General features: G+C 42.5%; 1 protein-coding gene across 2 annotated transcripts in view; it reads left to right on the forward strand.

Moving 5' to 3' along the window:
• Positions 1–26,202, forward strand: part of UBQLN1 (ubiquilin 1) — a 64,872-nt gene that overhangs the window by 8,169 nt on the left and 30,501 nt on the right. For both annotated transcript variants that reach the window (XM_062208649.1, XM_062208648.1), the window contains exons 2-3: positions 15,978–16,129; positions 18,678–18,793. In XM_062208649.1, coding sequence (XP_062064633.1) covers positions 15,978–16,129; positions 18,678–18,793 — 268 coding nt within the window. The remainder of the gene's footprint in view (positions 1–15,977; positions 16,130–18,677; positions 18,794–26,202) is intronic.

The following is a 26,202-nucleotide window of genomic DNA, read 5'->3' on the forward strand; positions in this document are numbered from 1 at the left end:
GGGTAAATTCCAAAGAGTGGGATTGCTGAGTGATGTGGCATATCCTTTCAGTGTTCTTAGATATCTCCATACCATCTAATATGATGGCTATACTAATTTGCGTTCTTACCAGCGGTGGTTTAGGATACCTTCCCCCCCTACATCCTCATCATAGTTTATTGTTTGTTGATTTCTGTATGAAAGCCATTTTACCTAGGATGATAGCTAGTGACCATGAGCATTTTTGAATTTCCTCTTTTGAAAATTGCCAGTTCAGGGGCCGGTGCCCTGGCTCACTTGGTTAATCCTCCGCCTGCGGTGCCGGCATCCCATGTGGGCGCCGGGTTCTAGTCCCAGTTGCCCCTCTTCCAGGCCAGCTCTCTGCTGTGGCCCGGGAGGGCAGTGGAGGATGGCCCAAGTGCTTGGGCGCCTGCACCCGCGTGGGAGACCAGGAGGAAGCACTTGGCTCCTGGCTTCAGATTGGCCGTAGAAGCCATTTGGGGAGTGAACAGTGGAAGGGAGACCTTTCTCTGTCTCTCTCTCACTGTCTATAACTCTACCTGTCAAATGAATTTAAAAAAAGAAAGAAAATTGCCAGTTCGTGTCCTTTGCTATCTGGTCCTGGGCTTGTCTTTGTTGGGAAAGTCTTTATTACAGATTCAATCTCTGCCTTGGTTCTTCGTCTGTTTAGGTTTTCTGTGTCTTCTTGGTTCAATTTTGGTGGATTGTATGAGTTCAGGAATCTATCCATTTCTTCTAGCCTTCCTGATTTGTTGGCGTATAGCTCTTTGTAGTAATCCCTGATGATTCTTTTTATGTCTTTTATCTGTTGTTACATTTCCTTTTTCATCTCTGATTCTATTCATTTGAGTCTTCTCCCTCTGTTCTTTGATTAGTTGGGCCAATGGTGTATCAGTTTTGTTTATTTTTTCAAAAAGCCAGCTCTTCATTTCACTGATCTTTTGTATTTTTTTGGTTTCAATTTTGTTTATTCTCTAATTCTAATTATTTCTTTTCTCCTTCTAATTTTGGGTTTGGTGTTTTTCTGGATCCTTGATATGCATTGATAGCTTATATATTTGATGCCTTTCCAGTTTCTTGATGTAGGCAACAGTTGCTATAAACTTAGGACAGCTTTTCTTAGCTGGGAATCCTCATCTGAACTACAAAACACAGAAAATAATTTGAATACTAATTACCCATTTTTCTCACAGATGATTTCTAATTGATGGTGGTTGTATAGGTGAGAGGTTGATTGTTTACATAGTGGTGTGCTGGTAAATGTTCAGCTGGTTCTTCAGGAGAAAGCATTGACTAGTAGTGTTGGCTGATTTTCATTTTGTCAGTGTTCTCACTGTGGCAGATTCAAGCAATATTAAACTGCTCAAAAAATTCCTGAAAACATAGGAGCTGTTGCTTACATTAGATTCCTTAGGTCAGGGGTCTGCAGACTATGGTGGGACCCATCCACCATGCCCATTTGTTTATGTATTGTCCGTGGCTACTTTCAGAAGAGACCCTATGGCTTGCACGTATTTACCATGTAGCCCTTTACAGAAGTCAGCTGACCTGTTCGAGATCTTGTCACACTGCTCACCAAAACTCTTTGGGACATTCACCAGGACTTTTGTAGCTATAGAGTGCGATAGAAGTATAGTGTGAGCCACATACGTAGTTTTTCTTCTTCTTCTTCTTTTAATATTTATTTTATTTATTTGAAATACAGAGCTACAGATAGAGAGACAGGTCCTCCATCCGCTGGTTCACTCCCCAGATGGCCACAATGGCCAGAGCTGCACCGATCCGAAACCAGGAGCCAGGAGCTTCCTCTGGGTCTCCCACACGAGTGCAGGGGCCCAAGGACTTGGGCCATCTTATACTGCTTTCCCAAGAGATAGCAGAGAGCAGAATTGGAAGTGGAGAAGCCGGGACTTGAACCGGCCCCCATATGGGATGCCGACGCTTTAGGCTAGGGCTTTAACCCACTGTACCACAGTGCCGGCCCCAACACATACGTAGTTTTTCTAATAGCCACTTAAAATAATAGAACTGAAGACAGGTCCCCCCCCCCCCCCCCCAGGATTTATTTTATTTATTTGAAAGAGTTACAGAGAGGTAGAGATAGACAGAGTTCTTCCATCTGCTGGTTCATTCCCCAAGGGGCCACAACGGCCAGAGCTGAGCCAATCCAAAGCCAGGAGCCAGGATCTTCTTCTGGGTGTCCTGCATGGGTGCAGGGGCCCAGGCATTTGGGCCATCCTCAGCTGCTTTCTCAGATACGTTAGCAGAGAGCTGGATCAGAAGTGGAACAGCTGGGACTCACACTAGCACCTATATGGGATGCCGGTGCTGCAGTTGGCAGCTTTACCTGCTACACCACTGTGGCAGCCCCTGTCTTAATTATTTTTAAGCCTACAGTTCAGTGGCATTGAGTACATTGACACTATTGAGCAATCATCACCACTGTCTCCAGAATTCACCTTGCAATGGAAACATGCCCATTAAACAATAACTCCCTGTTCCCCTCCTCCCCACCCCCTGAAAACCACCATTGTACTTTGAATTTGGCTATTCTAGGTACCTCATATAAGTGGAGTCATACAGTATTTACCTTTTGTATAATGTCTTCAAGGTTCATCTGTGTTCTTGCATGTGTCAGAATTTGTTTCATTATTTAGAGCCCAATATTCTGTATTATATAATACATCTTGTTAACAGTCACTTGTGTTGCTTCCACTTTTTATCTCGCAAATTTTTTTAAATAATTTCAGCCATTTCTAACAGCTGCGGGCTTTTTTTTTTTTTTTTTTAAGATTTATTTATCTGAAAGACAGTTAACATATAGAAAGAGAGAGAGAAGTCTTCTATCCACTGGTTCGCACCCCAAATGGCCACATCAGGTGGAGCTGGACTGATCTGAAGCCAGGAGCCAGGAGCTTTTAGGTCTCCCATATGGGTGTAGGGGCCCAAGAACTTGGACCATCTTCTGCTTTCCCAGGCCATAGCAGAGAGCTGGATTGGAAGTGGAGCGGTCAGGACTCAAACCAGTGCCCATTTCGGATGCTTGCACTGCAGGTGGTAGCTTTACCACTATGCCACAGCACCAGCCTTAGGATGTGGTATTATTTAACTCAGTATATCTGAAATAGTTCAAGGTGCAGTTGATGTAGCATTTGAAATCTGTTTATTTTTTATGTAGAGCACATCTCAGTGTGGACTAGCTACATGTCAAGTGATTGATAACCACAGGTGGCTAGTGAGTATCAAATTAGCTAATAAAGGTTTCAGGATGTGTTCCCTACCTATCTTCCCCATTATTCACTACTTTTCAGCCTTATTTTGTCTTTTCCCCTAATTGTCTTTCCTAGCTTGAGTATTTACAAATATTGGAAATGACACAATAGCCAATATTTATTGCAGGCTTACCAAGTCATAATGCATTTAAAATTTCTTTTTACTACTTTATGTTAAGGGTACTTTTATTGCCCCATTTTCAAAATGAAGATAACGGGTTGAGGGTCCTTTGTGTGGAATTCTTTGGACCAGAAGTATTTACGGTTTCATATTTTTGTGTGTGTGAATTTAAAATATTTGCACATAATTTACTGGTTGAGCATTTCTAATCTGGAAATCTGGGAAGGATCCAGAATCTAAAACACCTTATCTGTTCTCAAAAAATTTTGGGTTTTGGATTTTGGGTTTTTGGAATTAGAAAGTTTAACCTTTACTTTATTAAGTACTGGAGCGTAGATTCAAACTTAGTGACTAATTTTGAAATCCACACGTAACCGCACTACAAACTGTCTTGACTTGTCTCTGCCTGGCTTTTTGGTCTTATTTAAGTTTATTTCAGTGTTGGTTCAGCACCATGTGATTGGACTCACCACTCTGAAGTAGATCATTGGTAAAATTCTTATACCATTTTATGCCTATAGAGACATGTTTCTCCCCTCCCACACCTTCCGGAACTGTTGATAATCAGAAAAGTAGGGACTGCTTAGCTTTTCTCTTATTCCCATTGTGCCTGGAAACAGTGAGTAGTACATTTGTTGAATAAATGAACAAATACTGTCTTGTCTTGTTTTGTTTCGTTTTGTTTTTTATAAAAATACTTATTTTGAAAGAATTAGGTGGAGGGGGAGAGAGAGAGTAGATAGAAATAGATAGCTTCCATCCACTGGTTTACTCCCCACATACTGTGAAAAAGCCAGGAGCTTCTTCTGGGTCTCCCATGTGGGTGGTGGGGGCTCAAGTACTTGGGCCATCTTCTGCCTTCTCAGGCACATTAGCAGGCAGATGGATGGGAAGTGGGACAGCTGGGACTTATATGGGATGCCATCATTGCAGGCTGAGGTTTAACCCATGAAGCCACGGTGTTGGCCCCCATTTTAAAGATTTATTTACAACATTTTGTACTTATTTGGGAATATTTTTACATTTTTTTCCCAAAGATTTTATTTATTTATTTGAGAGGCAGTGTTACAGAGAGAGAGAGAGAGAGAGAGAGAGAGAGAGATCAAGAGAGAGAGATCGAGAGATCGATCTTCCATCCCGGTTTCATTCTCTAAATGGCAACAATGGCCAGAGCTGAGCTGATCCAAAACCAGGAGCCAGCAGCTTCCTCTGGGTCTCCCATGTGGATACAGGGACCCAAGGACTTAGGCCATTGTCTGCTGCTTTCCCACACCCATTAGCAGGGAGCTGGAACAGAAGAGGAGCATCTGGGACTTGAACTTGTACCCATATGGGAGGCTTAGCTCACTATGTCACAGTGCTGGCTCCAGGAGGATTTAATATTGTGATTTACTTGAAAATCTGTAATGTTTATTCTTAGTCTAATTAAATGTCCAACTGCATTATTTCAGGTCTTTTTTGTGCCAGCAGATTATTTAAAAAAAAAAAAAAGAAAGAAAGGGGCCAGTGTTGTGGTGTAGCAGGTAAAGCTGCTGCCTGCAACCTAAGTATCCCATATGGGCAGTGGTTCATGTCCTGGCTGCTCCACTTCAATCTAGCTTCCTACTAACAGCCGGAGAAAAGCAGCAGAAGATAGCCCAAAAGTTTGGGTCCCTGCTACCCACATGGTAAGCCTGGATGAAGCTTGTAGCTCCTGACTTTGTTGTGGCCATCTGGAGAGTAAACGAGAAGATCAAAGGTCCAAACCTCCCCCCCCCGCCCCTTTTCAAATAAATAAATCTTTAAAAAGAAATTTGGGGAGAAGAGGAAGTATGTTGTCAAAACAAGTGGTAAAAAAACAAGAAAGTGGTATCAGGACACCTTGAGAGTCTGGAGTAGCTATCACTGTACTATTGAACAGTAATTGATATTCACACCAGTCACTCAGCATTATCAAAAAGTGCAGAAGGGAAAGCAGTTTGGTTTTCATGTAGGGCACATCAGTTAGCTGGAGACACCACTATGTGAAACACCTTACTTTTGGATGATGCTGAGAAAATGAGGAGCTACTGAATGTTTTGTTCATGCCTCTTTTTTTTTTTTTTTTTAAGATTTGTTTATTTATTTGAAAGGCAGAGTTAGAGGCAGAGGTGGAAGCAGAGTGATCTTCTATCCACTGGTTCATTCCCCAGTGGTAGCAGTGGCCAGGGCTACACCAAGCCGAAGCCAGGAGCTAGGAGCTTCATCCAGGTCTCCCACATGAATGCAGGGGCCCAAGGACTTGGACCATCTTCTGCTTTCCCAGGTGCATTAGCAGGAATTGGATTGGAGCAGCAGAGAGACAAATGGGCACCCAGTATGGGATGCTGACATGCACGTGGTGGCTTAACCCATTATGCCAATGGTGGCCTCTATGTTGTTTTTTCAAATCATTGACTTGTTTATTTGAGATTCATCAGAAGTTTGATTCTTGTGGTTGTGAGTCTAGTAATCCTAGGTTTTCAGCTCTTCTGGCCTGTGGGTTATTATTGGAGTTTGTCATTACAAGACTAGAGTAGGAAATGTATGTATATTTGAAGGAAATAAGGATTTTTTTAAAGATTTATTTATTTGAAAGGCTGAGTTACAAAGTCAGAGGCAGGTGGGCCTTCCACCTGCTAGTTCACTCCTCAGATGGCCGCAAGGCCAGAGCTGTGCCAATCCAAAGCCAGGAGCCAGAAGTTTCTTTAGAGTCCCTCAGATGGGTGAAGGGGCCCAAAGACTTGGGCCATTTTCTGCTTTCCCATGCCATACCAGAGAGCTGGGTCTGAAGTGGAGCAGCCTGGACTTGAACCAGCGCCCATATGGGATGCTGGCACTGCAGACCAGGGCTTTGTCCCACTGTGCCAAAGTGCTGGCCCCAAAATATGGATTCTTAAAGACACATTCCATCATGTATTTTTCATTTTGACTTAATAGTGGCCACATGGGCTTAAGGACAGAACTAAATGTATTTAGGTGGACTGTCAAATGGAGATTTACAAAACTTTCTTTTATGGTCGTTGTTATTCCTGAGAGATAAATATTTTTTTCTAATTTGTTGTGTTTAGTAGGTTACCTCTGTCTAGAGCAGCTTTGAGATGTTGTAAGGTTGCTTATTTTTCCCATGTTATTACTAGATTCTGATTTTGTTCAGTAAAATTTTGGTAGGTAGGGGCAGGTATTGTGTGTGGGTAAGCTGCTACTTGGATGAATATCCCGTATAAGAGTGCTGGTTTGAATCCTGGCTCCTCCACTTCTGATTCAGCTTCTTGCTGATGTGCTTGACGATGGCAGTGGGTAATGAACCAAGTGTTTGGGTCTCTGCCACCCATGTTCCCATGGAGTTCCTGGCCCCTGGCTTCAGCCTGGCCCAGTCCCAGATTTTGTGACCATTTGGGAAGTGAATCAGCGAATGGAAGATAGTCTTTTTCTGGCTCTGTATCTCCCTTTCCCTCTCTCTGTCATTTCATTTTTCAAAAAAAAAAAAAATTTTTTTTTTAAGTTTGATAGGTAAAACAAACAGGTAAGTCTTGTTCAGATACAATTGCTAGAAATTTTGAAGCCAACATAAACTGAAACTATTTACCTTTCATTTTTTTAGGAATCAGAATAGAAATCTAATAGATGTGAATTTAATAGAAATTTAAGGATGTAAAGTGTGTGCAGAATTTTTGGCTCTCCTACAAATGCTGTTTAGATAAAAACACTATTTACTTACCCATATTTGAATTAGGTTTCCATAATGTAGTTTATTTGAAAATATGGGTCAAATCTGTTGGCATAGTAAGATTTATTTATTTATTTTTAAAGATTTATTGTATTTATTTGAAAGGCAGAGTTAAAGGAAGAGACAGCGAAATCTTCCATCTGCTAGTCCACTCCCCAAATGGTTGCAGTGGCCAGAGGTGGGCCAGGCCAAATCCAGAAACCGGGAGCTTCTTCCAGGTCTCCCACATGGGTGCAGGGGCCCAAGTACTTGGACTGTCCTCCATTGCTTTCTCAGGTGCATTAGCAGGGAGCTGGATTCAAAGTGGAGCAGCTAGGACTCAAACCAGTGTCTGTATGGGATGCCAGTGCTGCAGGTGATGCTTTTACTCTCTGTGCCACAACTTTGCCCTCAATAGTAAGATTATTTACTTTTGTATCAACTGGAAGAATAGACATGTGAATTTATAAAATTGTTAATCTATTGGTTTTTGATCTGTTCTAAGCTTTGGATCATTTCCTCAGAACAATGGGTATTACTTCCTATTTCGAAGTGGTTTTAATATCTAGGTTACTTGAAATTGGTTGTTTGAAATTTAATTTTTGTAAGAACTAAATTATAATCAGGAGGAGGTTCCAAGATGGTGGAATAGGGAGGGAGCTCACTGATAGTCCAGGAAAAGATAGTTTAATAAAAGTGGAGATAGTGTAGTCTCAGGGAAGAGTTAGGGAAAAAAACGGCAGAGGAATCTCTGCCAGAATTAGAGGGACACAGTGGATCTATGTGGAGGGCATGGGCGCCCACGGCTTGGGACCCCAGCTAGTATGCAGGGGTGGTTCAACGTTCACAAATCCATCAGTGAGATACACCACATTAACAGACTGCAGAAGGAAAACCATATATATGATTATCTCAATAGATGCAGAGAAAGCATTTGATAAAATACAGCACCCTTTCATGATGAAAACCTTAAACAAACTGGGTATAGAAGGAACATTCCTCAATACAATCAAAGCAATATATGAAAAACCCACGGCCAGTGTCCTGTTGAATGGGGAAAAGTTGGAAGCATTTCCACTGAGATCTGGTACCAGACAGGGATGCCCACTCTCACCACTGCTATTCAATATAGTTCTGGAAGTTTTAGCCAGAGCTATTAGGCAAGAAAAAGAAATTAAAAGGATACAAATTGGGAAGGAAGAACTCAAACTATCCCTCTTTGCAGATGATATGATTCTTTATTTAGGGGATCCAAAGAACTCTACTAAGAGACTCTTGGAACTCATAAAAGAGTTTGGCAAAGTAGCAGGATATAAAATCAATGCACAAAAATCAACAGCCTTTGTATACACAGACAATGCCACGGAGATCCCAGCAGAATGAATGGACCATCAAAGAAGAAGGTGCCTTTCTCTGAAGGGAGGAGAGAACTTCCACTTTGACTATGGCCTTGTCTAAATAAGATTGGAGTTGGCGAACTCAAGAGGCTTCCATATCCTTGGTAGCTCATGACAAGAGCCTTGGGTGATTACTGACGTCATAAATAAGAGTGTCAGTTATTAAGCCAACAACGGGAGTTGCTGTGCACCTACTCCCCATGTAGGATCTCTGTCCTTAATGTGTTTACTATGCGAATTAACTGTAAAACTACTACTCAAACAGTACTCTATACTTTGTGTGTCTGTGTGGGTGCAATATGTTGAAATCTTTACTTAGTATGTACTAAGTTGATCTTCTGTATATAAAGATAATTGAAAATGAATCTTGATGAAAAATGGGATGGGAGAGAGAGTGAGAGATGGGATGGTTGCCAGTGAGAGGGAGGTTATGGGGGGGAAAGCTGCTATAATCCAAAAGTTGTACTTTGGAAATTCACATTTATTTATTTATTTTTTTGGCAGGCAGAGTTAGACAGAGAGAAAGGTCTTCCCTCTGTTGGTTCATCCCCCAAATGGCCGCTATGGCCGGTGTGCTGTGGCTTTGCGTGGGTGCCTCCTCCTGGTCTCCCATGTGGGTGCAGGGTCCAAGCACTTGGGCCATCCTCCACTGCCTCCCCTGGCCACAGCAGAGAGCTGGCCTGGAAGAGGAGCAACCGGGACAGATCAGGCGCCCCGACCGGGACTAGAACCCAAAGTGCCGGCGCCGTAGGCGGAGGATTAGCCTAGTGAGCCACAGCGCCAGCCTACTGATTATATTTTTTAACTTTAATAAATATAAATTTCCGGCCAGCGCCGCGGCTCACTAGGCTAATCCTCCACCTGCAGTGCCGGCACTCTGGGTTCTAGTCCCGGTCGGGGCGCCTGATCTGTCCCGGTTGCTCCTCTTCCAGGCCAGCTCTCTGCTGTGGCCAGGGGAGGCAGTGGAGGATGGCCCAAGTGCTTGGGCCCTGTACCCGCATGGGAGACCAGGAGGAGGCACCCGGCTCCTGGCTTCAGATCGGTGTGGCGCGCCACGCAAAGCCACAGCACACCAGCTGTAGCGGCCATTTGGGGGATGAACCAATGGAGGGAAGACCTCTCTCTGTCTCTCTCTCTCTCACGGTCTAACTCTGCCTGTCAAAAAAAATATATATATAATCAGTAGATTATGCAGTTTCCTTGTAGTACTAGAAGTATAGTTGTGCTCTGTCATCACCATTTTTAACATGTTTTCTAACTTGGCATTAAGTGCCATAAACTCAGTCTTCAAGCCTAAAAGCCCTAGGTCAAAGAGCTCCATGAGTTTGGTGGATCATTGTGTCTGTGATATTGTCAACGGCTCTGTAATTCTGTGAGAGAAGGTGATTTCTCACAAGTCTGTAGGACTTTGGTTTGATTCCTTGAGGTTTTTTTCATAAGAATTGAATGAGATAATGTGTGTTTGGTGCCAGGCACAGCATGATTACATAGTAAAATAATGTTTAATACAAATAATTTTTGAACTCTGTGCTATAGGATCTTACCCCTCTGCATGTAGGATACCGTAGAGCATCCCTTAGTCTGTTGAGAAGGCCCTGATTGTCCTCCTGTTAGGAAGGTAGCCCTTGAATGTTACAAAGTGACCACTGCAGCTGAGGGGACCGCCACGTAGAGTCAGCAACATTGAAGGCAGAACGGTAAATTTCTTGTTAGAGATGCCACCTGCCTTTACCTGGCCAGCTCTCCTCCCAGGCCAGCTAAGTAATGAAAATCAACAGAGTGCCTTCCCCTAGGAGGTTCACACCTCCCTTAGGATGTATCCCATGTGAAGAGATAGATAGATCTGGGCCTCTTAACTTACAAGGCCTAAAGCCCAACAGATTATTATCAAGCCCCTTCTATTAGGTTCTATTTGCCTCTCAATCAGAAAACTTAATTGTAGCTTAGACAGCACCTTTCTTAGCTCCTCTAATAATGACTCTGTCCTTTGTTCTAGACCCTGTCTAGCGCACTTGGGCCTCATTCCTTCATAATCATAACCTCTACTCTACCTCCAATGGCTCTACTCCCAACATGTGTACTGATGGTCCTCTTCCCCACTTAATGCTGTATAATTGTTCAGACCTGGTTAATGCCACTCTTAGGATCATTGGTTACTATCCTCACCCTGTCTTTTATGACCTTGTCTAAATATGATCAGAGTCGGTGAACTTGGAAGGCTTCCATAGCCTTGGCAACTCATGACGAGAGCCTAGGGTGGTTACTGGCACCATAAACTAGAGTGTCAATTTGTTGGGTCAACAACAGGAGTCACTGTGCACTTGCTCTTCATGTGGGATCTCTGTCCTTAATGTGCTGTACATTGTGATTTAGTGCTATAACTAGTACTCAAACAGTATGTTTCACTTTGTGTTTCTATGTGGGTGCAAACTGTTGAAATCTTTACTTAATATATACCAAATTGATCTATATATAAAGAGAATTTAAAATGAATCTTGATGTGAATGGTAGGGGGGAGGGAGCAGGAAAGGGGAGGGTTGCGGGTGGGAGGGAAGTTATGGGGGGGAACCATTGTAATCCATAAGCGGTACTTTGGAAATTTATATTCATTAAATAAAAAAGTTTTTAAAAAATGCAAAAAAAAAAAAAAAAAAAAAACCCCAAAGGGCTCAATGGAACTATCTGCTGCTGTTCTGGACGCTTTTGAGGTTGCGCTTGTTTTGGATATCAGGCCTTGACTGCTAGATGGGATGCTCATGGATGATCATTTCTTATTCTTGGACGATGTCTGTTGTCATTCCCATGCCTTGTATTCAGTCTGATCTGCTCCCTAAATCTGGGCTCTCTTCATTCCAATTCCTCTCCAGTGATCTGCCCACTAGGAGGCGTATATTAGCTTTGTGGATAATGAATCATCGGGAAATGGAGTGCTCAGAAGCTGGCTAACAATGTTTTGAATTCTTACTGTTTGTTATGTTTAGGGCATTCACAGTTAAGTTTTTAAAAAATGTTACTGATTTTAGAGGAAAGGAGAAGGGAGGGGAAAGAAGGAAAAGGAAAGTTCTCTTCCCATCCTCTGGAACTTATCCAAAGGCTTGTGATGGCTAGGGCTGGGCTGGGACAAAGCTGGGACCTGGAAACTCAATCCAGGTCTCCTGAGTGGATGGCATTGGCCCAAATACTTGAGTCATCACCTGCTGCCTCCCTAGGTTCTGCTTCCCTGGTGCATGTAGAATACTGCACCCAACAACTAAGGAGTAATATTCTTTTTACGTGTACTCATAAAATTAAACTATGTTCTGGGCCATAAAGCCAAGTTAGCATATTTCAGAAAATGAAAATGTTACTAAACATGCAATTAAACAGTACCAAAAGGTAACTAGAAGCAGGTACTTTGACAGGGGAAGCAGGTGTCTTGATTGGTCTCATAAAGTTAACTTTTAAAAGCATTTTACTGAAGCATAACACAGAAGAATGCATGCATACATCATAAATGATCAGCTCCAGATATTAATACATAGGTCGAAAAAGTAGACCATTATCAGCTTTCAAGAAATCACCTCATAATCTCTTACAAACCACCTCCCAAAGTAACCACTGTTCTTTTGGCACCTTGGATTTTACCACTCCCATACCCTACTCCCTTCCTCCTTTATAAGCTTTCTGTAATGAAATTACATAGTTTATCTGCATTTGTGATTGGTGTGTTTTGCTCTGCATTGAGGTATCCATGATGTCATATGGCTGTAATGGAATTGTTATGTATAATAATAATTAAGTGAATACACAGTTTATTCTACGGTTGAGGGGTATTTTTTTTTTTTCAGGTTTTGACTGATAATGAATTATACTGGTTTGAGCTTCCTTGAATGTGGTTTTGGTGTACCTTTGTGCATGTAATTTTTTAGAAGAATAGTGGAATTTGTTGGTCATGGGGTAAGCATAGGATCTACTGTGAAATGCTTTTCTAAAAGGAATTAATTCATACTTACAATGCAATGCATGTGGGTTCTGTTTGCTCCAGTCCTCTGCAGCATTCTGTAAGTCTTGTGTATGTCACTGGTTTTAATTTTGTGTTACCTGATTATCAGTGAGGATGTGTACATTTTCCTGTGTTTATTAACTTTTGTTAGTGAATTACCTGTTTCAGACTTTTCTTTTTTAATATTTATTTATATGAAAAGGCAGAGTGACAGGAAGAGATCTTCTGCTGGTTTCCTCACCAAATGGTCATAACAGCCAAAGCTGGGTCAGACCAAAGCCAGGAGCTGGGAACTCCATCTGGGTCTCTCACATGAGTGGGAGGAGCCCAAGCTCTTGAGCCATCTTCTTCGCAGTGTTCAGGGCCCTGCACCCATGTGGGAGACCGAGAAGAAGCTCCTGGCTTCAGATTGGTCCAGCTCCAGCATTGCGGCTATTTGAGGAGTGAACTAGAGGATAGAAGATTTCTCTGTCTCTCTCTCTCTGTAACTCTGCCTCTCAAAAAAAAAAAAAAAAAAAAAAAAGGCCTAGCTGTCAACAGTCTGTTTACCAGAGAAAAGAGTTCTGCAACCTAGTATGTTTGGTTTTACTGCACCTTGTTTTTAGCCTTGTATGTCGTCTTTGAATGTTATTGCTGTCTCCTTTATCTTAGAGAGCTTCCATTCACTCTCCAAGAGGGAAAGAAAATCCTCCAGGCTTTTGTTGGGTTTGAGAAGGGACAGTTGCCTGCTAAGTGTTTAGTGAAGATAGGTCTGCCTCTGCCTCTGTCTCTGCCCCTTAGATTTTCAAGTAATCCTCCTGTGAGCCCTTAAACAACCCTTACTCTTCGTACCCACCCTCAGCTTCAGGTAGTACCAGCTTTGAATCTTCTGCAGAACAAATTGAATTAGCTTTAGCTTTCTGCATTACTAGCTTAGAGAGAACTGAATTCCCCTGTTTAGTGGGAACATCTTACCTTCAAATCCTAAAATAAGATAAAAATACCACATTATATGCTACACAATTACCTAATTTATTTCAGAATAACTGGGAAATCAAACATTCTGAGAATTTCTGAGTAAGGTTAAGCACAAACCTAGAACACATTCTCATTTTATATGTGAGATAAATTGGCTTCTTATGAAGTCTGGATATATTTGTCCTTGTGGTCAGATCTCTATTTGAATCCTGAGCTAGTACTTTATTATTATATGTGTCTCCATGGGGGAAGGGACACATCTTAACCTTTTCTTGTGTGTCTGAAGTAGGGTGAAGAATCTTCTTTCTTATAAGGTTGTTGCAGGCTTAGGAGAACGGACAGTAGTGTGTCTGATGCTAGTGTTGTATGTGCATTCTCATTTAATCCTCACAAAAATGTGTTCCACCACTGTTCATTACATACTTTCTAACAGTTACCAAGGAGGAAAACTGAGATGTCTAGTCACAGGGAGGTTAAATTACTTCCCTATCTGTGAGCTATCATGTAAATAGTATTTCACAAGTCTGAAATCAGTTACTTGGAAATTGCCTATCTTAGATAAAACTATTAGGTGTCATATGATTTCAAATAGGGGAAAGACAACTCAAATGGACAAGCTCAAAAATGCTTACTATAGTATAATTTCATGTTATTGCTATGCTTTTTTTTTTTGCAGTTTGCAAAAATCTCAGTTGTGTGCATATAAATTGATAAAAGTAACATGGGTTTTTTAAAACCCAATTGTTTATATTGACTTATAATTTGATTATATATCATTTTATTTATATGTAGATGTGAAGAATGTTATGAACTTTTTTAACACACTCATCTCTCATTTTCAGCAATGATTGATATATGGCTTGTCTTGGCCAGCATTGTGACTGCTGCCTGTGATGCCACAGAGATGGAAGATCTGTGTCTCTGTGCCTTTCTCTCCCTCTCTCTCTCTGTAATTCTGACTCTCAAGTAGATAAATTTTTTAAAAAGATATATAGCCTGTCTTATCCATACCTTTTACGGCTCTGTTCTCCTGTTCCCATGAGAGGTTTTTTTTTTTTTAATAATTTATTTATTTATTTGGAAGAGTAGAGACACAGAGACAGATCTTCCATTGGTTCGCTCCCCAAATGGCTGCAGCAGCCAGGGCTGGGCTAGACTGAAGCCAGGAGTTTCCATCCAGCTTTTCCACAGGAGTGACAAGAGCCAAGCACTTGGGCCATCCTCTGCTGCTTTCCCAGGCACATTAGCAAGGAGCTGGATCAGAAGTGGAGCAGCCGGGACTCAGATTGTCACTCATACAGGATGTCAGTGTCACAGGTGGTGGCTTAACCTGCAATTCCCTGATGCTGATTCCCCCCTCTCCACAAGTTTTAAAATCTCATATATACAGTTTGAGTATCCATAATTAATCTGAAAATCCAGAATGCTCTGGAATCTGGAATTTTTTGATATTGAGTAAGTTTTAGATTTTGTAATTTTGGATTAGGGATGCATACCTTAGCAAGTCTATGCAAATATTTCCAAATCAAACTCTAAAATCTGAAATACTTCTGATCCCAAACATTTCTGATAGGGGAACCTCAACTTGTATCTTTTAGTGTCTCTTTATATTTAACTGTGATAACCAAAAAATCCCTGTGTATTCCTAGAATACCCCCTTGTAATAGTCCCATCATCTCCTGAGACCCATTGCTGTGGGGCAGTGGTGTGGTGTGGTTCTTTTCTTGAATTTGCACTGGGATTCCTGAAGTAGTTTGTTAACTTAGATTCCTGTACCACTCTGAGGTTTTCTGGTTTGGACAATTGAGTAAACCTGAGCATACTGATGATTTTGGTAAAGATTTGAAAAGTGGTGATCTAACCCAAGTATAAATAAGTTTTATAGTATTATGTTTTCTTCTCTTCTCTGATTTTGTAGGTTATTGTGGTCCCTGGAAAACCTTTACTCAAAATTTTCTGGCTTTTTCCAAATCTTTCTTCGGTCTTCATTTCTGGAAAGCTGTCTGTATCTGCCCTCTGTGTGCGGCTTCTGTACTTTGTGATTTACTTGACTGACTGTCTTACTGGATGGCTCACCTTCAGGGGCAGATCTTTGCTTCTCTATTGTACTGATTGTTAATAAAGGATAAGTGGAAGAGGAGGGTAGGATAGTCAAGAGAATTGGCTGAGAATGGAGGTTGGTTGTCTATACAAGTATATTCAACTAGGAAGAAAATAGGACTGAACATAGAAATACAAGGAAAAGGTTATTGTAAATTTGGTAAAGGTAATGTAGTCCCATTGACAGAGTATAAGCACATTGCAAAGCAGTGAATTGTTAGGCCTTAGGCCTTAGCAGAGACTTGAATATAGAACTTATGTGCCTATGATAAGCAATAAAGTGGTAGTCATTTCTTTTATCAAGATATCGGCACAGAAAAAATATATATTTACTTAAATTGTTGTAATAATCTGGGATGGGGCTTCTTTGAAGTACCTGTAGAAACTAAACTGGATTGTACTGAGCAAACACCTATAATAGATGCTTTTTTTTCTTATTTAGTTCAAGGAAGAAATCTCCAAACGTTTCAAATCACATACTGACCAACTTGTATTGATATTTGCTGGAAAAATTTTAAAAGATCAAGATACTTTGAGTCAACATGGAATTCATGATGGACTTACTGTTCACCTTGTCATCAAGACGCAAAACAGGTGAGGTTTTAGAAGACATTCAGCTTTAAACCATAGAGAGATGGTAGCCAGTCTTGACTGTAAATGTAAAATGTTATATTTATAGATGTACATTTAATGATAATGTTCACATGCTTATCAGACAAGCATTTTTTAAAATATTTATTTATTTATTTGAGAGGCAGAGTTATAGACAGGGAGAGAGAGAGAGAAACAGAGAGGGAGAGAGAAAGATCTTCCATCTGCTGGTTCACTTCCCAGTAGCTGCAATGGCCAGATCTGGGCCAATCCGAAGCCAGGAGCCAGGAGCTTCTTCTGGGTCTCCCACGTGGGTGCAGGGGCTGAAGCACTTGGGCCATCTTCTACTGTTTTCCCAGGCCATAGCAAAGAGCTGGATCGGAAGAGGAACAGCCAGACATGAACCGGCACACCCCTATGGGTGATGCTGGTACCTCAGGTGGAGGCTTAACCTATGCCACGGCACCAGCCCCCAGATAACCATTTAATGTTTTTAGAATATTCGTCAATATAGTCATTATAGCTAATTATTTGACTTAGAGAATAAACAAATTAATGATTTTAGCTGGGTATGCTTTTTGCTTTATAGTGTTTCTGTTGTTTGAGTAGCAGAAGAGGAGTGTGTCCAGTGTCCATTTTTTTCCCATATGGTATCAAACTCTGATCTGTCAAGAGCATTGGTTGTACAGCATTTCTTAAGAGTGCTCTGTGTGTTCTCCAGTTTTTTTTTTTCTTCTTCCTAGTCATGGGCACTCATTCTGCAAGTTTTTATGCATTGATTCCCCAACAGCAAATTCGTTCTGTCCCTGATTCTGTGCTTTTTTCTACCTATAACTTTTTTCAGTGTCGATTAATGGTGAGATTATTCTGAAGAAGCTCTGTTGGAATTCAGCACAGCATGTATAGTGTAACAATGTGGTAGTCTCTCAGTTGAAGTCCCAGAGAGCACGTGTCCTTAGGCATTGCAGTTGACGCCTGGCTGTCCACAAGACTAATGGTCTCAGAGATGTTAACATGAGAAATTGAGTGCCTTAGGGGCTGTGAAAGCAGCAGTGAGATTCAGAACTGGTATCACACGGAAGGGCTTTCCTCATAAAGTCTTGTTTTCTTTTATTTAAAAATATAATATAATAATCACTTACTGTATTGATTTTTTTTCAGACTCCTTTTCAAAAAGATTATTTATTTATTTTGAAAGATGTATTTATTTATTTGAAAGTCAAGAATTAGAGGGAGAGACAGAGACAACGGCCAGTGCTGGGCCAGGCTGAAGCCAGGAGCCAGGATCTTTACCAAGTGGGTGGCAGGGACCCAGACACTTGGGCCATCTTCCACTGCTTTTCTAAGGCTATTAGCAGGGAGTTGGATTGGAAGTGGAGCAACCGGGACACGAGCCTGTGCCCATATAGGATGCTGGCATCACAGACAGCGACTGTCCTGTTATATCACAATGCAGGCCCTGATTCTTATTGTTATTTTTTTTAAAGATTATTTATTTATTTATTTGAAAGAGTTACACAGAGAGAAGAGAGGCAGAGAGAGAGAGAGAGGTCTTCCATCCACTGGTTCACTCCCCAATTGGCTGCAACAGCTAGAGCTGCACTGATCCGAAGTCAGGAGCTTCTTCTAGGTCTCCCACGCAGGTGCAGGGACCCAAGGACTTGGGCCATCTTGTACTGCTTTCCCAGGCCATAGCAGAGAGCTAGATGGGAAGTGGAGCAGCCGGGACTATAACCGGCGCCCATATGGGATCCTGGCACTTCAGGCCAGGGTGTTAACCCGCTGTGCTACAGCACCAGCGCCCCCCCCCCCCCCCTTTTTAATTTTTTTTTTAAAGATTATTTACTTGAAAGTTACCCAGAGAGAGAAGGAGTGGCAGAGAGAAGTCTTCCATCTGCTGGTTCACTCCCCAATTGGCCGCAACAGCTGGAGCTGCACTGATCCAAAGCTAGGAGCCAGGAGCTTCTTCTGGGTCTTCCACGTGGGTGCAGGGGCCCAAGGAGTTGGGCTGCCCTCCCCTGCTTTCCCAGGCCATAGCAGAGAGCTGGGTGGGAAGTGGAGCAGCCAGGACTCACACCAGCACCCATATGGGACGCTGGCACTGCAGGTGGCGGCCCTACCTGCTATGCCGCAGCATCGACCCCAGTTCATTTTATTTTTAACAATTTCAATAAAACTAGCCCCTAACCCTTGAGACCTAGAAAGGAAATAAGATTTTTTAACTTTTTTTTCTTTTTTTCAAGATTTGTAGGTGTGACTAGTCATTGATCGTCTTGTGTGTATTTGTGGGTAGTGACTTGTCTTACATAAGCAGCACGACTGAAAGCAGTCAAATGTCTATACACATAATCAAAAAGGAGGGGCAGTTCTGTATTTTAGAGCATGTTAGGTTTTATTGTATTATTATTCCTAATACTTAATTATCATGGTTTTTATGATAATTTGAGTTGGTCTGTGAGCTTATTCTTTATATCTGGGTACTGAGATTTCAGAGGCTCTTTTAAAATAATTAGCTTCATTGTTTACACTGTGATTTGTCTATTTTCCCTAGGCCTCAAGATCATTCAGCTCAGCAAACAAACACCACTGGAAGCAATGTTACTACATCATCAGCTTCTAATACTAACTCCACCTCTGGTTCTGCTACTAGCAACCCTTTTGGTTTAGGTAAGTGTCTTTATTTCACTTCTATAGGGATGATAAAAACATTGTATCCTTCCCAGGGTAGTTTTAGGTAAAGTCACAGAATAAAACAATAAGCTATGTTAACAATAATACAGATAGGATCTTTTATAGTTGACTTCTACAATTTTAGGTAGTTAGGAAGTAGTTGGGGATACCGGTGTGTTTGATTAGCTTGGGTTTCTGTTAAATAACTGGTCAATGTGTGATACAGTTCTTTTTAATAATTAGAGTGATGTGGTGTATATATACCTGATCTGACTACCACATAATTGAATTTGAGGAAGATAAGCCAGTTGTTGACCATAAGTTAGCCACTCCTCAAATAATTTTGCCATTTGTCGGGGTCATATTGTATAATTTGTTTTCTTTTTTTTTGACAGGCAGAGTTAAACAGTTAGAGGGGAGAGACAGAGAGAAAGGTCTTCCCTCCGTTGGTTCACCCCTCAAATGGTTGTTACGGCCGGCGCACAGCGCCGATCCGAAGCCAGGAGCCAGGTGCTTCCTCCTGGTCTCCCATGTGGGTGCAGGGCCCAAGCACCACTGCCTTACAGGAGAGAGCTGGACTGGAACTGGAGCAACCGGGACTAGAACCCGGGGTGGTGGTGCCGCAGACAGAAGATTACCCTAGTGAGCTGCGGCGCCGGCTTGTTTTCTAGCTCTCCTTAATATATGTCTGTATCTACCTATAATTAGATAATAGATACGGATGTATGTATATATAAAAGAGCTGGGATCTGAGAGCATTGTTAAGGATCACTTACATCAGCAAGAACCTCTTTTCTTGTATCCTCTGCTCCCCCTCTTTACAAAAAATTTATTTATTTATTTGAAAATCAAGAGTTACAGAGAGGAAGAGAGAGATAGAAATCAATCTACCTATCTACTGGTTTACTTCCCAGATGACAACAATGGCCAGTGCTGGTCTCCCACATGAGTGGCAGTGACCTAAGCACTTGTGCCATCTTTGGCTGCTTTTCCCAGGCATTAGCAGGGAGCTGTATTGGGAGCGAAGCAACTGGGACACAAACTGGTGCCTATGTGGGATGACTGTGACTTTACTTCTATGCCACAGTGCCAGCCCCCTGTATCTTTTATAAACTGAGGTCTTGTTGATGAAAAAAGTACTAAAAGTTAAACGCTTTAATTAGGTAAATGGGTTACTGCTGCTTTCAGTTCTTACTATGATACCTTGAAATAGCGTTTCTTTTTGTTTGTTTTTTTTTTGACAGGCAGAGTTAGACAGTGAGAGAGAGAGAGAGACAGAGAGAAAGGTCTTCCTTCTATTGGTTCACCCCCCAAATGCCCGCTACAACCGCTGCACTGCGCCGATCTGAAGCCAGGAGCCAGGTGCTTTCTCCTGGTCTCCCATGCGGGTGCAGGGCCCAAGCACTTGGGCCATCCTCCACTGCCTCCCCTGGCCACAACAGAGGTTTGGACTGGAAGAGGAGCAACCGGGACAGAACCCGGCGCCCCAACCAGAACTAGAACATGGGGTACCAGCGCCGCAGGCAGAGGATTAGCCTAGTGAGCTGCTGCGCCGTCCTGAAATGGCTTTGTTTTTATGTGTACAGTTTTCACATATCAAGGATCATATTTTTTATCCCTTGTGTAAGAAATTTTTTTTAAAGATTTTATTTATTTATTTCAGAGGCAGAGTTACAGACAGAGAGGGAGAGACAGAAAGGTTTTCCATCCACTGGTACACTCCCAAATGGTGGCAATGGCCAGAGCTGGGTCAGTCTGAAGCCAGCAGCTTCTTGAGGATCTCCCACGTGGGTGCAGGGGCCCAAGGGCTTGGGCCATTTTGTACTGCTTTCCCAGGCCACAGCAGAGAGCTGCATCAGAAGATAAGCAGCTAGGACATGAACCCGTGCTCATAATGGGTGCTAGTGCTGCAGGCAGAAGCTTAGCCTACTATACCACGGTGCCAGTCCACATAAGATTTTTTAAGTAATTAGTTGCAAGTTAGTGTTGGAAGCATTTAGAACTTTGCATGGATTGGCACATTGATTGTTTGCACACCTCTACCCCTTTTTAAAATATGTGCTGCTCTTAATTTTTCTGTAAGGGTTTTATGTTAATGCCTCTTTTACTTGAGGCAGGTAGGTTTTCGAGGGCGAAATTATTCACATGTGAAGTCTACAGAGATCAGGATGAAATTATTTAGTGTTCCGATCTATGAAAAATATTATTGAGGTTTATCTCTTCCCTGCTGTCATTTCATAGGCAAAGATATTGAAGCCTAAAGAGGCTTTTAATTTGAGGCCATACAGCTCCCTCTAGTCTCATTGTCACACCTATTTTCTGTCTTGGTGATTCCTTTCCATCAACTGGGCCATTTATCCTTTATGTTGAGCTTTCCTTTTTGCTAAGTGTTTTCATTAAGGGCTGTCCCATGTGTAAAAGCCACAGACTCTCATTACCATCTGTTCTTTTGCTTTCCTTCTCAGGTGTCTTCTGAAAAGGCATTTTCTGTTTTCTGTGTGTATCTCCCTTTCATTAAGTTCACTACATTCTATTGTTTGTCCTCATTTCACTGAAAATTCCCTTGATAAGGTTACCGTTGACCTCTTCGCTTGCAGGATTTAATGGATTTTTTAAAAAACGACTTACTTATTTGAAACAGACTAAGAGAGGGATGAAGAGATAAGAGAGATCTTCCGTCCACTGGTATACGATGCCCACAACAGTCTGGAGCTAGGTCAGACCCAAGCCAAGAGTCAGGAGCTTCTTCCAGGTCTCCATAAGGGTGTCAGGGGCCCAAGCACTTGGGCCGTCTTTCACTGCTTTTCCCAGACCAATAAGCGGGGAGCTGGATTGGAGTGGAGCAGCTGGGACATGACCTGTGGCCGTGTGGTATGCTGGCTTTGCAGTCCGGAACTTTACCAGCTATGCCATGACACCAGCTCCCAATTTGCTTTTTAAACATTAGATTTACTAGCAGTTTTTCTTATTCCCTACCCGTTCACCCCAGCCCTAGGGAACCACTAGTTTTCTTTGTGTCTGTATGGATTTGCCTATCTAGGCTATTTCATATGAAGTTTTTTTTGTGACTAGCTTCTTTCACTTACCCTAATACTTTGAAAACTTGTCCATGTTGTAGTATGAATCGATACTTTGTTTTGTTGTCAAATATTAAAACATTATATGAATATTCATTAGTTGATAGACTTTTGGGTTTCCGCTTTTGGCTACTGTGAATAATGTTGCTCTGAACATTTGTGGACAAGATTTTGTAGGGATTTGTTTTTAGTTCCTTTGGCTGTATGCTGAACAGTGGAATTGCTGAGTCATGGGAGCTCTGTTTAACATTCGGTTTTATTGTTTACTATTTATTCACTACTTAAAAATTTTAAATATTTTGATACATAAGAATTGCTTATATTTATGGGGTATTATTTGATATTTCATTGCATGCATACATTGTGCAGTGTTCAATCAGGTAAACCTCCTTTCAAGCATCGGAAATTTCATTTTAGTGAAAACATCCCAAATTCTGTCTTGTAGTTTTCTTGATATTGAAATATGCAGCACATTAAGATTATCTATAGTGACCTTACTGTGCACTCTTTAGATTTTTTTTTAAGATTTTATTTGTTTACTTGAAAGTCAGAGTTGTGCAGAGAGAGAGAGAGAGAGAAAGAGAGGTCTACCATCCGCGGGTTCATTGCCCAGATGGCCGCAATGGCCGAAGTTATGCTGATCTGAAGCCACGAGCCAGGAGCTTCTTCCAGGTCGCCCACACAGGTGCAGGGTCCCAAAAACTTGAGCCGTCTTCTACTGCTTTCCCAGGCCATAGCAGAGAGCTGGATCGGAAGTGGAGCAGCCGGGACTTGAACCAGCGCCCATATGGGATGCCGGCACCGCAGGCAGCAGCTTTACCCGCTACGCCACGGCCCCGGCCCCACTCTTGAAAATTTTTTTTTTTTTTTTTTTTTTTTTTGACAGGCAGAGTGGACAGTGAGAGAGAGAGACAGAGAGAAAGGTCTTCCTTTTGCCGTTGGTTCACCCTCCAATGGCCGCTGCGGTAGGTGCGCTGCGGCCGGCGCACCGCACTGATCCGATGGCAGGAGCCAGGTGCTTCTCCTGGTCTCCCATGGGGTGCAGGGCCCAAGCACTTGGGCCATCCTCCACTGCACTCCCGGGCCACAGCAGAGAGCTGGCCTGGAAGAGGGGCAACCGGGACAGGATCGGTGCCCCGACCGGGACTAGAACCCGGTGTGCCGGCGCCGCAAGGCGGAGGATTAGCTTAGTGAGCCGCGGCGCCGGCCGAAATTTTAAATCAGTTTATCTTAATGCTTACAAACTTGTCCTTGAAGTTTTCTTCCTTTAACCCTATGATACTGTTTTGTTCCCTGGTTGATTTTCTGACTAGTTTTTCCTGTCTCATTTGTGGGTTTCCTTTTTTCTGTTCCTTTTGTTGCTGTTGTTCCTGAGTTCTGACTTGACTTTCTAATTTTGTTTATTCTCCCTGAATGATATTATCCTATTATTATATCCTGGTGACTTAACTCTGTGCCTCGACCCATACTGCTTGTGAACACCATACCAAGTATTTAACTCCCTTTGATATTATCTCATGTCCTCTGATTTAGCCTGTGATTCCTCAGAAAACAAAGGAAAACAGAAAATTAATATAAAAACTTATCTCATCACTTCCAGATCGCTATCTCCCCTGCCACCAAAGGCTCTTGGTCTGTACTACCCCAGTCCATCCCCTGTTGTTATTCTCCATCGCCACTCCTTGGATCAAGCCCTCAACATTTTTCATCTGTAATATTTGCTCTGGTTCATTTCCATAATGTTGTTGTTAGGATGAAAACATCTTAGGTGAATATTTTATGATTTAGTCCTTGTCTGCTTCTCCATCCTTCTTTCTTTGTTTTTTTAAAAGACAAAAATACAGACATATCTCTCCTACTGGTTTACTCCCCAAATGCCTGGAATAGCCAGTACTGGGTCAGACTGAAGTCAGGAGTTTGGAACTCCATCTGTTTTCTGTGTGGGCTAGAACCCAGTTATTTGAGCCATCACCTTGGGTGTGCATTCAAAGGAAACTGGAATGGGAGGTGGAGCTAGAACTCAAACCTGGACACTCCATTAAGAAATGTGAGCATGTCCCAAGTAGCATCTTTTTTTTTTTTTTTAAGATTTATTTATTTCATTTGAAAGAGATACAGAGAGAAGAGAGACATTTTGTAGTTGTACTCCTTGTAGCATAGTAGACCTGAGATGCTTTGGCGAGAAGTAACATACATCATCCATCCATCCATTAGGTGGAGAGAGAGAACACCCCACTCCCCAGATGTCCATCACAGTGACCAGGGCTGGGGTCAAAGCTAGGATCTGGGACATAATCTACCAGGTTGAGAGGAAGTCCGTTCTTGAGTCATCACCACTGCCTCCCTGGATCTGCATTGACAGGAAGCTGGAGTCAAGAACTGAAGCTGGGAATTTGATACAGGATGTGTGCATATCAACCACTAGCCTAAATGTCTGCTCCCTACACTTCCTTTCTCTCCTGTTTGAGAGGCAGGGCAACAGATATACAGATAGAGAGTTCCTATTTGTTCATTTGTTCCCCAGATATGACAGCTGGCAGATACGACAGCTGGGACTGGGTCAGGCTGAAGCTGGGAGCCAGGCTTCCCATGTGAGTGGCAGGAACCCAATTATCAGAGTCACCCCCACTGCCTCCCAGGGTCTGCATTAGCAAGAAGCTGGAGTCAGGAGCTCTTTTTTTTTTTTGACAGGCAGAGTGGATAGTGAAAGAGAACGACAGAGAGAAAGGTCTTCCTTTTTGCCGTTGGTTCACCCTCCAATGGCCGCAGCGGCTGGCGCATGGCGCTGATCCGAAGCCAGGAGCCAGGTGCTTCTCCTGGTCTCCCATGAGGGTGCAGGGCCCAAGCACTTGGGCCATCCTCCACTGCCTTCCCGGGCCCTAGCAGAGAGCTGGCCTGGAAGAGGGGCAACCGGGATAGAATCCGGTGCCCCAAGCGGGACTAGAACCCGGTGTGCCGGCGCCGCAAGGCGGAGGATTAGCCTGTTGAGCCACGGCGCCGGCCAGGAGCTCTTGCCTAGTATTGAACCCAGGTATCCTAGTATGCATCACGGGGCCTTAACTGGCACCTTAACCACTAGGCCAAACGTCTGCCTGTGCACATCATTGCTTGCAGTCCTTTGGCCATAGCTGGTCATGTGGACCCGTCTGTGTTCAAAAGAACTCTTAGGCTGCACTTTAAATGTTTTAGGAGCACTGCTGTCTGCTAATCATACTGAATTTTTATGATTTCCCAAATGCATCAATATGTTTATTTCTATGCTTTTTCATATGGTGTTCATCGTGCCTACTGTTAAGCCCCCTCCAGCTTCCCCTACTCTTGGTCATCTTACTGATTTTCCAAATTCATTAAGTATCATAACTTCTTCTGAGAGCAGCCATTCCACCCAGGTACTGTATTACCATAATGTCCTGTGAATGTCTCTGTTGAAGTACTCACGTCCTTGTCTTTCCCCACTAGATTGAATAGTTAAGTGTGTCTGTCACCGTATTCCTAACCTGTAGCACAGCTTGTAGGTATAAATAGAAAAGTGCCCCTAAGTAAGAAGTGAATGTTCTTTGCTGGCTATGTAACTTTTTTTCTCCTTTAACTTTGTTTTAATGGGTCTTAAAATTCTGTGACGGATTTTTGGTCAAATTGTTTCCATTATACACCAATTTTTAAAACTTAAAACTGCCTCCCCTTTCACAAAATATTCTCCTTTCTCCTACCGCAGGTTTTACGATGCATTGTTCTCATTCAGCAGTCTTTTAAACTTAAATGAACAATTGAGACAGACAGTTCTGAGACTGTTCTTCCACCACTGATTAAGACTGGGATAGCGAGTTTTAAGGGATAACATTCATTTAGCCTCCTGAGCTGTCTGTGCAGACTTGGTGACCCTGCCAGCTCCAGCAGCCTTCTTGTCCACTGCTCTGATCACACCCACACCCACACCCACTGTTCTACATGGCAGACAGCAAAGTCACCCAAAGAATAGTTAGCAGACGCTCTCAACACACTGGGATTGGCCAAGAACCAAATCAATGAGGACAGTATCACCAGTTTTTAAGAATTTAGGGCCATATTCCAGCATCTTAACAGAATGACTGTCAGTCTTTTCCGTCAACTCCGCAAACTTGTAAGCTGTGTGAGCTGTGTGAATCCAGGACGGGCGTATCCAGCACTGACTTGACCTGGATGGTTCAGAATGATCACCTGGGCAGTAAAGCCAGTTGCTTCCATTAGTGGGTTATTTTTGCTGTCACCAGCAGTGTTGCCACAATGAACATCATTGACAGACACTTGACATTGAAGCCCACACTGTCCCCAGGGAGAGCTTCACTCAAA

The sequence above is a fragment of the Lepus europaeus genome, chromosome 12, assembly GCF_033115175.1.
Source record: "Lepus europaeus isolate LE1 chromosome 12, mLepTim1.pri, whole genome shotgun sequence".
In the NCBI taxonomy this organism is placed as follows: domain Eukaryota; kingdom Metazoa; phylum Chordata; class Mammalia; order Lagomorpha; family Leporidae; genus Lepus; species Lepus europaeus.